Source organism: Gobius niger, assembly GCF_951799975.1.
Source record: "Gobius niger genome assembly, chromosome: 18".
Classification (NCBI taxonomy): Eukaryota; Metazoa; Chordata; class Actinopteri; order Gobiiformes; family Gobiidae; genus Gobius; species Gobius niger.
Genome location: NC_136869.1, coordinates 15,220,654 through 15,237,117, shown reverse-complemented (window position 1 = coordinate 15,237,117; position 16,464 = coordinate 15,220,654). Strand labels below are relative to the sequence as shown.

General features: G+C 41.7%; 1 protein-coding gene across 6 annotated transcripts in view; it reads left to right on the top strand.

Annotated features, from left to right (window-relative positions):
• Positions 1 to 16,464, top strand: part of neto1l (neuropilin (NRP) and tolloid (TLL)-like 1, like) — a 70,851-nt gene that overhangs the window by 38,410 nt on the left and 15,977 nt on the right. For all 6 annotated transcript variants that reach the window (XM_079575821.1, XM_079575822.1, XM_079575819.1 and 3 more), the window contains exons 5-6: positions 10,945 to 10,986; positions 11,112 to 11,239. In XM_079575821.1, the coding sequence (XP_079431947.1) occupies positions 10,945 to 10,986; positions 11,112 to 11,239 (170 nt within the window). The remainder of the gene's footprint in view (positions 1 to 10,944; positions 10,987 to 11,111; positions 11,240 to 16,464) is intronic.

Genomic DNA, 16,464 nt, shown 5'->3' with positions numbered 1-16,464 from the left:
TTTACCTCGATACAATGTTGTTCTCGTACATACCTGGTATTGTGTTTCAGGCCACTTGCACATCTTTGAGAAATCTTTGACTCATCACCAGTGGCTAGCCTTAGCGTCGCATCGACTTCTCCCAGAAAGCTCCTCCGGGGTTCCTACGTATCCAGGAAGTGCTTTCCTCACCCCGCGACCTCTTGCTAAGCCAAATCCTCCCATCGCGAAGTAAAAACACTCACCACTGATGAAAAAACAAGTACACCGGCACTTTTTTCTTGTCCTTTTCTCTTTATTGAAACAGCTGCGAAGCAAAGGGGAGCAAGGGGAGGGAGTGGGAGGGGCTTATGGTAGCTCACTTGGAAGATCAGGAAGGGAGACTACTGGATATTTTGTTATTTATATGTAAGCTAACGTGTAAAACAAAGATATTGATAAAGATGTGTTTGACATTATTACCAAATACCTTCAAAAAGCATCATAAAATCAAATATACTGCGGAGTACAAGTATGAAATGTTTTATTAGTGAAGTGTTACATTTTAGTACTGTGACAACACTAGTATATTACAACAAATTAGAATTCAGTTGCAGTAAATGTTAGGGTAAATCCCAGTTTTGTCATTTCACACATGGTATGTTGGAAAGTCTGACTCGATGGTGTGTTAGGCATTGGATCCTGAACTGAAGTGAACCCGAGTGTTGTATATAACTTTCATGAGCTTACGATTGGGAAAGAGAAATGAATCCAAGCAAATCCAATTTATACTGATCAAAACTACTTTCTGCTTTATGAAGCTGTAGTGATGTAAGTCATTGCACTGAACATTATGTAGTTCAGTTTCACCTAAATGGGATAAATGAAGTCCACACTCACCTTGTGTGCCCTGCGGGCATCTGTCAAGGGGCTATCCCAGTGAAAAAGTCGAATATGGGCAGTCGGGCATTTATTCTGATTCATTCTATTAAACCTGTTTGTCGTGTTAAAGTGAGGAGACAGGGGTCGATGCACAGCAGAGATCTCCAACCTGCTCTGCTTTCTACATTTCTATAAAAGTGTGAAGAATTTTATTAGTCTTGGCAAGACAACTCACAAGCGTCACGCCATATTTGTAGATGCTATTTCTCCTCTGCGCACCCGAACCATAAACAAGTTGAACACAGTCTGCAAAAATGTTGATTAATTTAATAAAGTACCATAATAATAATGCATTTTCTTTCTTTGTGTTGAAATATCTTGGCCACCAACTGTTCAGTGTGTGCTCCACCCGAGTCCCATAGTTACCCAAGAATATCCTCAAACCATAGCTTTTGGCTGAGCGCAGTTGGAGACCCCTGATCTATAGTTTGTGCTTGACATGATTTGCACTGAGTGTTCCTCTAAAACACACACACTTGGCCCGGTACCTATAGCCCGCACTTCAGAGGCAGAGCCGCGGGCGACGTGTGCCGGGAGAGCTGCAGCAGTCGCCGTGGAGACCAGAGGAAAGAGCAACTTGTTGACATGCCTCATGGCAAAGGCTGTGGGGGTTATTAGCCACAAGCCAAGCACTTTTGATAGGTATAATTGCACTGTTGTAGATGAGGTAGAAAGTTTTACATCAAGTGGGAAGTAAACCGAAGAAATATGGTTTTGTTTGAAATGAGGCTGCCATGAGCTAAGGACGCTTTAATACACCACAACTTTATTAACACAAAAAAGAGCTTAAGTTAATTTGATCGTTTATATCATTCATTATCTTTATGTATCTTTCCCAGAAATATAAGCCCATGACTTCAAAATGGTTATTGATTGATTACTGGGCACTCAAGCACTTTTCATTCACTCATTTACTCTCTTAAATCAGACAGGCACAAGAGGCACGATAGATATTTGTGTCTATGTTTTTTGACAGCTAGAGTGTTAAATTTCTAAATGTGATTAAAGGGCCTATCACACCGGAGAGAGTTGAGGAGATGTTGCGGAGACTGCCGTGACCGGCAGTTTCTGCAATGTCTCCGCAACTCGGATGGAGTTAAGGCGAGTCTCCAGGTAGCCTCAGTGAAAATGAACAGGTTTGATTTCATCTGAGTCTCTGCATGGTCTCCAAGAAAGTCTATGCGGCCTCAAACAGCTGTGGCAATGTTGCGAACACTATTTATTGTCCTCAACCTGTGAGACGTTTCTGTGACGTCCCTGCAATGTCTCAGAGACCTGTCGGCTACCAAGGAGTCTCAAAGAGTCGTATGGAGTCTCTTTGAGATCTCCTTCGTATCTGACAGGTCTCGGAGACATTGCAGGGACGTCACAGAAACGTCTCACAGGTTGAGGACAACAAACAGTATTCGCGACACAACTTGAGCTTGAGACCATGCGTAGACCTCTCAGAGACCATGTGGAGACCTCTTGGAGACCATACGAAGACCACATGTAGACTTTTTCAACTCTCCATATGGTTACCGCTGAAATTGAATCTGTTCCTTTAACCAAGACTCGGCTTATCTCCATAGGACATCTCGGAGACATCGCCGTGACCAGCGGGAACTCGAGTCTCCAACTAGTCTCCAGGCCGGTGAGATAGGCCCTTAAGACAGACGGTAAATCAATTGGTTCAGTCAGTGTAGTTAATGCTTCAATGAAAGACCAAATGTATTTGGTTAACTGTAACTATCTGTTGTAGTTTCTGGTGTAATCACATGCTTTAAGGGGACCATTATGTCCGTTAGTAATTTTGCTCTTTCTCTCTCTCGCTCTCCCTTGTATCTAATGACCTCGTCCTCTGGAGACTCCATGTCCTAATGTGCACTGCAGCTGTGAGAACTGCAGGGACAAATTAGATGCTGCTTTGTTATTTTCTGCCCGTTTACCGCCCAAATTTTACACTGAACTGGCTGCAAATGCTACCAAAAAGTCCTAACCATTCTTAAACTATACGGCATTTTACTACCTCTCCATTTTTGAAATCAATTATTATGATATTGACACATTACTATGTTAGGTCACAGCTGATTGGAAAGCATTAATGAGTCGATTTTTTATTTATTTATTTATTTATTTGCCGTGCAAGACAAAATGTGGTGTACCAGAAAACAAATATTAATCCACCTAAACCCTTGATTACTGAATGATTTCTTATAATGATTGTAAATTTGGGCTTGATGGTTATTTTCTTCACGCCCTTGAAAAGACTTGCTTAAATAGTTACTTTGATCTCTGAAAACAAGAATAGCAAGGGCTTCTCCTGTTTCTGAACTGCACTCAGACAGTCCTCGACACTTGTGGAGAGGTCGCGGCTGCACTCAGCACTATTTTATTCTTCTTGCGTTCATTTTTTTGCTCTGTTTACCTTTCCTTTTTCTCCTGTTGCGGATTTGCCTGCGCAGTTCATCAGCCCCGACAGGTCAAATCGCAGGCTGATATTGGCAAAGCAAACTCACCGCGCGCCCCTCGTTCCCCCGGGCGCGAGAGCAGATGCAGCGCGGCGTGAAAATTGAAACAGTAGTCTCTCATAATTCCATGACAGTGAAATGAAACGCTATCTCCAGAAAGCAATCAGGCTGGCAAATTACCTTTTCTTTAGGGGGGGAGGAGGGACGACGCACCGTTTGTGGATCAGTCACATAGTCCCCCCGCCACGTCAAGGCATCTCGGTGTTTGCATTTTGGATCCGGGGCTCGGTAATGAGTGGTTGAGTGGAGGAGCAGGACTGATTTATTGCATGGGTGCCCAAAAGGAAGCTGTGGTGGTGTCTGTCACGGGGAGATGTCACCCAGATGGAAACACCTGCGACGCCTCGGGACACGGGACTGCTCTGTAAGAAATGCAGCTGTAATCTAGACAAGCAAAGAGTTCAGTTTGAATGTTTAAACCTGGCATGTTTATGATATTTTCAGAAACATTCTTGCAATCCATAAACTTGTGATGATCAGGATGTCAGCCTTTATGTTATTTCTTCCCGACACAATAGTTATGCCTGGCACTTGCACGGGCCCAATGGTTTTCGACTGGCTATCCGTTTTCTTCACTTGTCTTGGTGAGTGTCCTCTACAGTAGGTGTTCCAAATCTCAAAATCTGGAGTACCAGCGCCGCGGTCAATCAGCGCTCTTGACAGGATGCCCCAGTTGTACAGCGTGACACAAAACAAAGAGTATCTCGAGCTTGATCTAAAGCTGTGGCTCTCGACCTGTGTGGAATCAGGACCCAAAGTCACCCCATTGTGACAAGCCGACACAAAAATGTATTCCAAATCATAAATCACTGTGCAGTTTTTGAATCTGTGATCTGTTACGAACTTGAAAATGGTTCATCGACCGACATTTGGATCCTGAGACACCAGTTGAGAAACCACTGATCTAAAAAAAAATAGTCTATGTATCTGTAAATTTCGAAACTACCGGCGCTGCGTCTGTTTTTCTTCTATGGGCACAGAGGCTGCATTTTAAAAGCACACGTCCTTGAATAAGACACCCTATCCCGATGGCTTTGAGAGCTTCTTTATAGCTATTTCCTTATGGCGATCAATAATGTATCAGATGGAGCTGTGGTTCGTTCACAAGGGCAGAGATCACACGGGTTTTGTAATGCATCCGCTGCTCAAAATGTCCGTCACACAATTCCACCTTTTTATATTTTTCATGACTCGACACCTTCATGGGAACTGGTTCAATGCGGGTCCGGCCAATTAGGTGCAAGACTGACTCGACGTCGACACTTGCACTATTGCTTTTCTTTTGTATATTATTTCAAGGCATTGTAGCGTGGACAAAGCCTTGGAGAGTGTCACTGCCTTGTACAGTGCGTGGTGCAGTAAATGCAGGTCAAGGGCAACGCATTGTAATGTAAGTCCTATTGTGTTGTTGCTGTAGAGTTCCTCTGTGACTAGTGCGGGGCAGTTCTTAGCACGCTTATTGATGTGTGGCTGCTGCTGGGGCTGGTGACACTGAAGTAAACAAGGGCTCCAAATCTCTGACCCTCAGGACTGCGCAGCCATAACATCAGCAGATCCAAACAATCCAAACAACAGCCATCAGTGCTTTGGTAATTTGTTCCTTTTGGATTACGGTTTAAAGTAATGTTGGTATGCAATGTAGCAATCAGGAATCCAACCAGGGTCACTTCAATTTCAATTGGTAATTGGAAAACCCCATGAGTTGCCACATTTCATTTGTAGGGGGGGGGGGACGACTCGCATTTTTGTGCCATTGGTTCTGTACATGGCGTGTTTTTGGCTAACTCCCTGTTGGCCAGTGTAAAGGCAACTTTTGGTTAGGGTGACCAGATTTTCCAACTTAAAAACTGGGACACAATTCGGGAATCTTGCACGTCTTTTCCCACACTGAATGGTGACACTTTAAATGTCTCATGAGATGCACTGATTCACATTGAGGAGAATTTAGATTTTTTTTTTTTAATTGTTTTTTCATTCTTGGTAATTGATGCTCACATCGACCAAAAACATTCATTTTCAAGTGAAATTTGTTTCTTTGGGGACTGTATTGGCCAGAAACCGGGACAACTGGGACGGAGACTGAGCAAAACTGGGACAAATCAATGGTTTTGGAGAAATCTATTGGGACGTGGAACAAAGGACTCAAATTTGGGACTGTCCTGGGTAACCTGGGACATCTGGTCACCCTACTTTTGGTCCATCTTTTAACTTAAATTGGAAATTTGAATAAAACGTCAACCCAAATGTGTTTCATGAATATTTGTTCAGGTTTTCGTGCTATTTTACCATTAGCGTTAGCCTTTAGCTTCGAAGCTACAGCATTCAAGTCTCCTCTGGTGAAGTATTTATGTTCTAAGCAAAGTATTAACCAACAATTAAGTAATTATCCAACAGTTGCATGTCTTATGCCATGAACTGTTATACATGTTGTACATGTAAATATTTATTCATTTATTTCAGTAAGACACGGCAAACTCTCATTAGAAAACACACAGATTCATGCATTGCATTTGTACGACTTCAGGTCGGGCGTCTGATCAGAGAAGCGTCTGTTATGTAGCCTACATATCGTGAGATACAGGCCACAATTTCTTTCTTTTTTTCGTATTACTTTTACAATCCATACGTGCATGAGGGAAGCTCGGGCATCTCTGCTGATATTGCTGCCTCTGTGACTCGGGATAAGAAGAAGAAAAAGTAGATGGATGGCGTTTACGATCACCATCATTGCGAGCAATGCATTCGATACAATCCCTTAACTAAAGAGATCAAACCTAAGGCACTTCATTGGTAGCTTCTTATCGTCTCCCCATGGTTTAAAGTCTGAGTGACACTGGGAGCATGTGGTAATTACCTTCTCCAAAGCTATTGTTGTAGTATCTTCTCGTTCGAGGCTAATTGAATTCTGAATCTTTCTTCGTTCCTCTCCACTCTGCTTCACCGTCTGTCTCTCAAACCCACAGCTGCGCCCATGTGATTAATGGCACCTATTCATTAGCCTGATCAACCACTTTAGCCCGGATTATTAATCAGATGCTTATTTAAATGTCACTGCCGAGAGAGCGGAGAGGGAACGAGGCCGCTGAGAAATCGAGTTTTGGTGCTCTGACGGCTTGTACGCTCTTTGTGGATGTCTAATGTTGACTCTAAATTGTATTTCGGTGGAGCCCAGTCACAGAAGTCCCATAATCATCTCCAATTTGCTTAGTTATTAGTGATACATCTCCAGACATTTCCACTCTGCCTTCTCTAAATGGCATTTGGCACCACACAGACAAACAGTGCTAATAAGAGCGGCATTTGTTTTGCTTTTGCTTATTTTTACCGGAACAAATTTGTAATGAACATTTCTGTCTAGCTGCCAGACCAAATTACCTTTGCTGCACTTGAAGTATTGTAAACACATTTCCAGCACAATGTGACAAGTGAATTTGTGCTGGCATTTGCAAGCTGCTTGTGTTTACTTCTGGGGGCAGTTCAACACAGTAGAACAGCATGTGCCACGACGTTATTGCAAAAGCACAAATCAAGCAAAACATTATGACCACTGACCAACTCAGTTACTTTGAAGCTGATGCGTTTGAAAGTTATAAAGCAGGAAAAACATTTAATAAAGCTTCTTCCAAACTGAAGCAGGTGGTCAAGACTACCTTCTCCCTAAAACTTCATTATGTTTGTTGTCATTTTAATAACTTTACAGCCCAGTCACAATCAAATTATTGTAATGAAATACAATCTCATTATTGGCGCCTTGGGATTTAGAAAAACTGCTGTGTTTTCATCTAAATCTTCCAGTATAACCCTGAACAGCTACGTTGTACTTTAAATATATCTGAAACAAAGTCTCAAGCAGTTGTTTATTGTTTGCTGAGGAACATGAATATTTAAGTCAATAAAGTCAATACATTTTGTAAATGAGTATTTAGCTTTGGGAGTCTTTTGAATATATATAATTAATGTTTGTTTCTATAACATTTCCACTGTGCTGCCCAGTATGTTTTAGATTGATCGTACTTTTGGTGTTTTAAGTGACCAGATCTTAAGTCAAGACGTCCATAAATGATCCACTTCAGGGATGAGCCCCTGAAATAGCTCATGCTTCTGTATTCCATCAATCACTGTATCAATCTGTCTAATTGATTGTATTGATTTATCTGGAAGGGCAGAGAAGGAGAGGCTGTGATGGATGATTGAAGTCAGTGGAGCTTGCTGATTGAAATTCAGAAGCTGTGGTGTAAAAAAGGTCATGGGTCATACGTGATACATTTATGAGTGTATGGCAGCTTCCCTGAGCGAGACCCCGTTAGTATTGTCAGGCATGGCCTATCAGAGGCGCACAGGCATGTGCGGGGTCCAGGCAGGATGCTTGGCCTTCGGATTGGGTTAACAGATGCCAAAGCCCAATAATAAATCTCTCATTCGAGCCGCTCTCATGACCTGAAGGTCGCTGTTTCATTAACTGTCTTCCACTTTGATTTTCTCATCGCTCATGTGACGTCTGCTACCTGTCTCCTGCAGACGACACGCAGTTTATTTAGAAGAAAAAACAGATAGAAGTCAAGGTGCTTCAAGGTGAACCTTTTAGGACCAGAGTATGTTCATGTACTGATGATGGACTGGTTGAATGTGAAGCTCAAATGTGTGATTAAACCTACTTTACTTGTTACTCTGTAGATATTAGAGGAGAGGTGGGATCTGCAGGTTTTTACTAACACATGCTTTCCCAAACACAGCATAATGGGTTAAATACCCGGCATAAGCCTGGTTAAGTGACTGCCATACATGGAACAATGTTCCAACTTCAGCGTCATGAGTTTGACTCCCTCATTTTGCCGAATCTCTCTCCCCCTGAGCTGTCCTGTCTAATAAAACCTACAGCCCAAAAAATACAATAAGTGCAAGTTCAGTGCAGACGTTTGTTGCTGCAAATGCACGTAACACACTGCATTATACAGTTCAGTCAAACAATCCCTTTGAAATGGAAGTGTTGTCTGAGTTTACCCCTTTGTCTGTTGGAGGCCAAGAAAGCTTCTTGTATTTCTAAATTACCCAACGCTACTCCCCACACACCACTTCACAGATTGGATTGTTTGAGCCTTAGCTGAAAGCAACAATTAATCAGCAGTGAATCTTCATGGAGATGTGTGGAGTGCACAGTAAGCAGCTCTTTAGATACTTCGGCTTCACTTTTACTTCGTTCAGCCCCGCTTCAAACTGTTTTTCTCACTTACATTTGTCAAGTAATAAACAGCCACCTCTTCTTAACACAGCATTGATTCAGTTGTGTAGAAAACAGCTGGAATATGTCCAAGTATTAAACCCTATTGCGACATGGACTATTTGTATCTACCATATTGTTACCATGAACAATGTTCCCTGGTAATTAATAGTCTTTATACTGTGGGCAAGGCTAGGGTCACAATTACGTCTCCTTATTACACTTTTAGGCACCATGCATGCTATTATTCTTATGCATTATGGTTTACGGATTGTATTAAAAGTTTAACAAGTAATCAACTACTTTTTTGACACCGGCCTGGATGAAAAGACACAAACATAAACTGTGTTCACGCTCTGCATGCTATGATACTGCCATATGTTTCCGTGTGTCCAGTGGTTGCTCTAAATGCACTCAGCCATGTCTAGACATTAAAATCGAAGCATCCACACATAGAAAAGTGTGACATTTAGAAAAGTGCTCCCACTGGGCAATCAGACCTCGTTTCTCTCGCCCAGCTCAGTCAGTGGTCCAGCGTCCCTATTCAGCCACCAACAATCAGCGTAATGCGGGACTTTTTACTTTGCACGATCTATCCTCCAAAACCTGGAGCTCACAGCTGACGGCTGCAGTGTCTCTGAAAGCGCCATAGGGATAAAATGGAGACCGCATTATTGCACCAAACGACAGCGAGTTTTGGATTTGGAGAGTGATTATAGTGAAATGCTACTTCAGACCAAACCGCATTTGAAAGTAATGAGCATTACATGTAGTACGTACTTTGACATTTGCAAAAAATATATATATATAAGGATCAATTTTCTCGCTGCGCTGTTTTTAAGATTTGATAAAGTAAAATGTCTTCTTTAAATGTCAGTGCGAGATGAGTGTACTGAATGTATTGCTGAGGAAACAACTGGGTTTGACTGTGTAGTGTGACGGTATATTTCTTTAATGAATCTTGAAATAATGATCTACATCCTCCTGCACAATGGCACAAACAGACCGACTGGGATTTTTAAAAAGTCGTCTGAGCCTTTGTGAGTCCAAGGGGATTCAGGAAAAACTAATGATTAACGAGCAAGAGAACGGTAACTTACCTGACAAAGACGCAGACTGTTGATGTAATTTACAGCAACGTTAAACACAAAAAGACGAATAAACCGAAATCTTTGAGCCGACTTTGGGAAAGTTTTGGAGTATATTTTTTTATCAATATAACCACAAAGCTGTGTGGACCTTGGAGAAATAATGTTAGTCTGAGAAAATATGAATGGTGTATCGATAGTGACCCTCTGTTTACCTGTTCTTTTAATGTTCTTTTCAAGGAGAAGCTTGAGCTTGTTCAGAAAGCACTATTATTATTATATTTCCTTGCCAGCCGTATTTATGACCTTCTAGTTGACTTTACACTGTTGTTCCCTGAGCCGAAAAAGAACTGAGCAACTTCTGTCATGTACTTGTGCCATATAATCCTTGTAAAAGTACTCAAAAAAATGCACTATACACACTTACTCACAACAACAACAACAAAGCAAACAAAGAAAAAGTACAAAAGGGTTCCCATTATCGCCAAGTCTTTCTTCAATCTCAATGAGGCTTTCCTGGTTTGACCTCAAAAAGTCGCCATAACCAGTTCAGCTTTACCCAAATCGAAAATGTTACAGCTTATATGCCAGAGAAACATTTAATTTGAAAGTTAAGACCTACAAAACTGACTTAAACAGATCTTTTTCCTTGCTTTGTTGCCACATTCTAGTCAATCTTTTTTACCTTTTTTTTCATCTCTTTTTTGCTTCATTTTTGTCACATTTTTGTGAGTTTTTCGTCGCATTTTTGTCATTTTTTTAAATCTATATTTGTCACTTTTTTGTTGCATTTTTGTCATTTTTTTTGGCATAAAATTGTTCCTTTTTTGCCGCATTTTTGTCACTTTTTTGTCATTTTTTCTGTCTCATTTTTGTCACATTTTTGTCACCTTTTTGGCCCCTTTTTTCACTTTTCTGTGGCTTCTTTGTGGCTTTTTCATCCTGGTTTGTGTCTCATTTTTGTTGCTGGTTTGATGAGAAAATGTACTCAGTTCAGTTGGGAGTAAAGAGGTTAATAAAGGTCAAATGTTTATAGTTGATTTGTCCTAAAACTGCATTATGAGCATATCAGCAGATCATTTAACATAGCAGCTTTATAATGTTTGGACAGTATTGTTCTAAGCCTCTCCTCAAAGACACTGCTCCACCTCATTCTGTTTGGCCTGTGAAGCTCAATAATGTTTTTGTATTGAAACTAAATGCTGTTTTCTCCTCTGCTCTTTTTCAGATCCAGACTTCTCCGACCTGGGCGTCCCACCACCTCTTCCCTGTAGGTATACTTCCTCTAGCTTTCATGTCCTCGCCACTGTCTCCCTGTTTGGGGATTTGACTCCATGTTTTGTGCTGTGTGGTGGGCTGTGCGTGTATGCGTGTGCGTGTGTGCTCGTGTTGCAGTGTGCCAGTATGAAATGGTGGGTCCAGAAGGGATCGTGGAGTCTCATCAGATCACCAGAGACGGGAAGGCCGGGGCCACGGAGGCTGTGGACTGTAAATGGTACATCAGAGCTCCGCCAAGGTCCAAGGTCAGTCATGGATTACAGTTCATTGTGAAAGAAACGGATTTGGCTTTAGTTTTGTTTATTTGTAGTTGAGATGCACTGTATGTAAGAAAAATGTGATATTCCAAGTGTTTTGCACATTACGCTAACGATATATTCTAATATTTTACTTTCAACACAGTATGATCATTAAGTTTTACCAAAACCAAATTAAACCTCACCCATAATACTGTAAAATCTGAGTGAGTTAGAACAAGGCCAAAACATTTCGTATTTAAAGCAGAACTTAGTAACTCATGCCCCTAGAGGCCATAAGCGCCACTGCAGGTGTCGTAGCATGTTGCATGCTTTTTTTTTCTCATTACTTGTCCGTGAGAGTAAATGCTATGCTGACAGAAAAGACAAAGGGAGAGAGGGATATTGTACATTTTGCCACAACTCAATTACACAATGGAGATCCTTTTTTTCACTCGAACTTGGCTGCAAATACTGCTAAAGTGGTGCTAGCCCACAGTTAGCTTTGCCCATTAGCCTGTTCGTGATTCTATTACTGTGTATTGCGCTTTCGCAAGGAAAGTTGCAAGGGTGGTTTTCTGGCCTGAGACACCAGGGGGGGTGAAATACCCCCCAATCATCCCATTAACACTTGTATTACCCCCAGAGGGACTACGAAAAGGATTTATTAAGGTAAACAAGTAGCTTAGTTCCTCTTTAAAACCATCAGGAAAATAATGACCAAAACCATGTGGTTTTGTTTTCGGCTGTGTTATAGCAAAACAAAGTACAAGACTTTGCATTGTGGATATTGTGTCAGCTAATATTGCGAAAACAATAATTCAGCAATATATTTTAATTTGTGGTCGCTGCATGGAACATAAATTGCCGATAAGACAAACAAACATGCTTTCCATTTCCCTCATAATTGCCTCCCCTAAGTCATATTTTAACATTTTTGGGGGCAATAGGAAAAAAAAATATACAACTAAACTAGTGTATTGTTTGTGGTGTAAATTATTCAAAGCAATAAACGTCTCCAGAAGCTTTGTTTCAGCTGATGTGAGTCTGTCAGCAGTCGTGTGCACTGCATGGTGTCAGTGAGGAGGCTTGTTCTCTGCTCGGGTCAGATGGGTTTACCTAGGGTCGCACACATTTTTTTTTAATCAGAGAGCTGTTGCCACAAGGAGTAGAGTGATATCAGGGTGAGAAGCGGTAGAGAGAGAGAGAGAGAGAGGTGGTGGGGGGGGTGGGAGTCAGTCCTGATGAAATACCGCTGCTATTCAGTCTGACCCTAAGGCCTGCAACAACATGCATTTGTTTTATTTCTCAAGTGTGCACTATGTATCCTGACTGCATGTGATAATGTGAAATACCGCGTTGAACATTGGAGTATAGGTATTTTTACAGGCTGAATGGATTTACAAGTCTAAGCAGGCTGTGAATAAAACATAAGACTCAATCAGAATGAGTCCAGAATAACACACCGCGGACTGACTGGATCGAGACTGGACATTTTCTGTTTATATTTGGTGACCTTGTGGGAATTTCGTGTGTCTTGCGAAGTCTGGAAGGAGGCTCATGAAATTTCCTCCAGCTGCACAATGGTTAATGTGTTAAAAGTTGAGAATCGATCAATCACTTCGGCATGTAGAAGGCGACGCGTGAACATGCTGTCCTCAAAGTCAAAAAGTGAGGTCATCGGGACATGGGTACACTTGTCCTACTTACCTGCAGATTTGGTTTAGTCTGAAATCGCAGCAGGATTTCCTTGTGGGGTATATGAAATCGCGGTAGATGTATGGATGCAATTTCTCCATCTGTGAGATCAATAAAGTACCATCTTATCTTATGAATAGAACATCGCTGGCTCCCAAAAGTGCCTACATACATGAGCACGTGGTCATCTTTTTCGTCCTGGTTGGTGTATTGTGCAGCTCTAATGCACATATAGACGCCCCCCCACACACACACACATACTCCTGTTCGTCTCCCGGACTTACACGTACGCGAGCATGCCCCCTTATCAGCTGAACCTGTGCTGCATTAATGTTGTGGAGGATTAAAAAGTTTCCTGAGGGATGAGCAGCGGCGCGAGGACAGCCCGAGTTTTACAAATGCTATAACTGCTCTTCACTATAGCGGCCCATATGGCTTCATCGCATCCACACAGTCCGTCTGCTCCATCAGCGGGCGAAATCCACAGCTGAACACTGCTGCCCGTGTGAGCGCATTCGCAGGTGGTGATTTAGAGGGAGAACACCACATTTTTACTGTGACTTTTATGACTGGGCAATTCATTGAAGGACGGAGGAAATGGCTTGGCCTGCATTTTAAAGGGCTCTTGTTTGAATGGAGATAAGAATGACCTTAGTTTCATGGCTTTGATATGTCCTGTTCATGTAATCTACACTATTCATATCCCTCTCCAGAACTAAGACCGATTTCAGTCCAAACCAGTCATAGTGTAAGTAAAAACGCAAAGGGCATTTTCATTCTAGACGTCAAATTATATGCTGACAATTTTTCACTCATTTCTGGCGGGAAAAAAACTTATTTATCACATACAAATAAAGTCAAGTCTAAATCGAGCCCATATGGATGTTTTTTTCACAACAGATTATTCAGTAGAAGCAAAAAAAAAAATGGCAGTCATAGCTAGCGTTAGCATGTAGCATGATGCTAAAATGAAGCATCATATTAGCATTCTCCGTTATTTATGTAATTATGGGCTGTTGAACTACTTCGCTCCTCTCTATGTCTTTGTTCAGTAGAAAACTATATTGATAATTCAGCATTTGTTAAAGTAGTTTTGGAGTAATTATACAAAGTTTTGATTTTTCTCCTTTTTGTTTTCCCCCTGAACTACTTCAAACATGACCATACAGTATATGGGCGATTCCAGAGATACCATCTGGATCTTTACACATCACTACCGTCACCCAGGTTTCCTGTCGTTCCCCGTCTTCCATGCAAGTGCCGACCAGGCCTTCACTTCAGTGATCTGATCGAGCAGAGAAAAGGCTTTATGGCTACGGCTAGCTCTTGTGGCTAATGCTAATCGTTCTAAAGTCCTGGCGATTCAACAAATCCTTTTCATCCATTTCAGGGGTGTCTTTTAGAATTGGACTTCTCTCATTTTCTGCGTTGGGTTTAATGTTGTATGGCTTTAAAGCAGAACTAAGTAACTCATGCCCCTAGAGGCCATAAGCGCCACTGCAGGTGTTGTAGCATGTTGTGTTTTTTTTTTTTCTCATTAATTTCATTAGTCCATTAGAGTAAATACTACGTTTACAGAAAAGACAAAGGGAGACACAATGGAGACAATTTTTGTCACTCAAACTTGGCTGTAAATACTGCTAAAGTGGCATGAGCCTGCAGCTAGCTTTGCCTGTTAGCCTGCTAGCTTCTTCTACGTGATTCCATTAGTGTGTATTGCGCCTCCAACCTGGAGGCAGGAAAGTTGCCATTGTGGTTTTCTGGCTAGAGACACCAGGGGGAGATGAAAGACCCCCCAATCACCCCATTAACACTTGTATTACCTCCAGAGAGACTACGGAAAGGATTTATTTATTATTTATCTTAATTCTTCTTTAAAGAACAGTTTTTTGTTGTTTGGTTCTTTCCCATTCAAAACTTGCGGGGGTCCTTATATAGCGCACAGCTTCTATTCAATTTACAACCGGTATCATCGCACTGCACTGTCTGACGGGCTATCTTATTAGCTGATAATGACCACAACAACAGCCCGGTTTGACGAGTGAGAAAGTAGTCCCCGCACGACTGCAGCCGCACAACTTGTTTGGCTCAGTAATTCTGCACCTGCTAATGTGAAGATGTTATCCCCCACCCTTTGTCACCAACCCTGCGCTGGCGTTTAGTCATACATCACACATTAGGGAAGCTATTAAGGCGAACTCCTTCAACGATGAAACCTGAGATAAGTCTGATAGGGCATTTTCTGCTTTTTTCTCCCTTTTTTTTTTCCACCCGGCAACACACACACACACACACATGCACACTGATTGGCTGATAATAACAGCGACTATGATTCATGACTGCTGCACTAGCTTAGCTCTTATCTCCTATTTCTTATGTATTCGCAGCTAATGCCCTATTTTCTACAACAAATGCCCTTCAAATTCTCTATTTGTGTCCCCAGGCAGATGTGTTATCTTCCACCTATAGCGCGATATAGAATAGTAATGTTGAAAAGAACTTTGTGAACTTTATGAAGGACGTCGCCCTCACTATAACATAATGAACCAACTCTGAATAGGATCTTTTGGGTAGGATCATTGCCATTTAAATTCATACAGCGTTGAGCTTGCTTTGGCTGTGCATCGTGAAAGAACAACTGTTACTTTTACATATAGTACATGAATAAATGATTGTAGATATAAGCTCATACTGTTGTGTAGGGTTATTGTCTTTTTTGTCGGCACAGTGCTCGCGTCTTGATTTCCCCAAAGGACAAAGCTCGGCCAGTTTGATCTCTGTGACTGGCTCTGAGTACGTGTCATATTGTGCCCTCCAGTCGCGCCTCACAAGACACTGCTCCCGCTGCAGACTGACAGCCACGAGCTCTGACGGACAGGCGGAGAATAAAAGTTTCAACTCAGATGTCTCCTCAGTGGCTGCATTGCTGGTTATGAAACATTTAATCTAAGCCCAGTGTCTCCCCCCATAGGGTCACGGAATTTGTTACAAATGTATTGCCACCGAAAAGCAGTTCAGGTCAGGACGCTTTATTTGTGAAATGTGACTGACGATCCGCAGACAAATGGAGAAGAACAGCGTGAACACATTTTTATTTTTTTTATTTTTTTCTGTTTTGTAACGTGTGGAGGCCATTTTCTCTCTTTAGAAATAGCATTAGCCACCTACTGCTATTGGGCTGCTCTCATAATCATCATTGATTTGAGAGAGCAAAAGGATCAGCGCCCCTTTATCTTCATCTATTCCTTTGTTATCGAGTTTCTTAGCAAACATAACATTACATCAGTTCACTTTAGCAAGGAGATTACAACCTTACAGCATTTTCTTTTTTCACATGATCTTAAAACAGTACTAAGTAACTCATGCCCCTGGAGGCTATGTTGCGTTTTTTTTACTCATTAATTGTCCGTGAGAGTAAATACTACGCTGACAGAAAAGACAAAGGGAGAGAGGAATATTGTACATCCAATTACACAACGGAGATATTTTTTGTCACTCAAAAATGGCAGTAAATACTGTTCAAGTGGTGCTAGGCT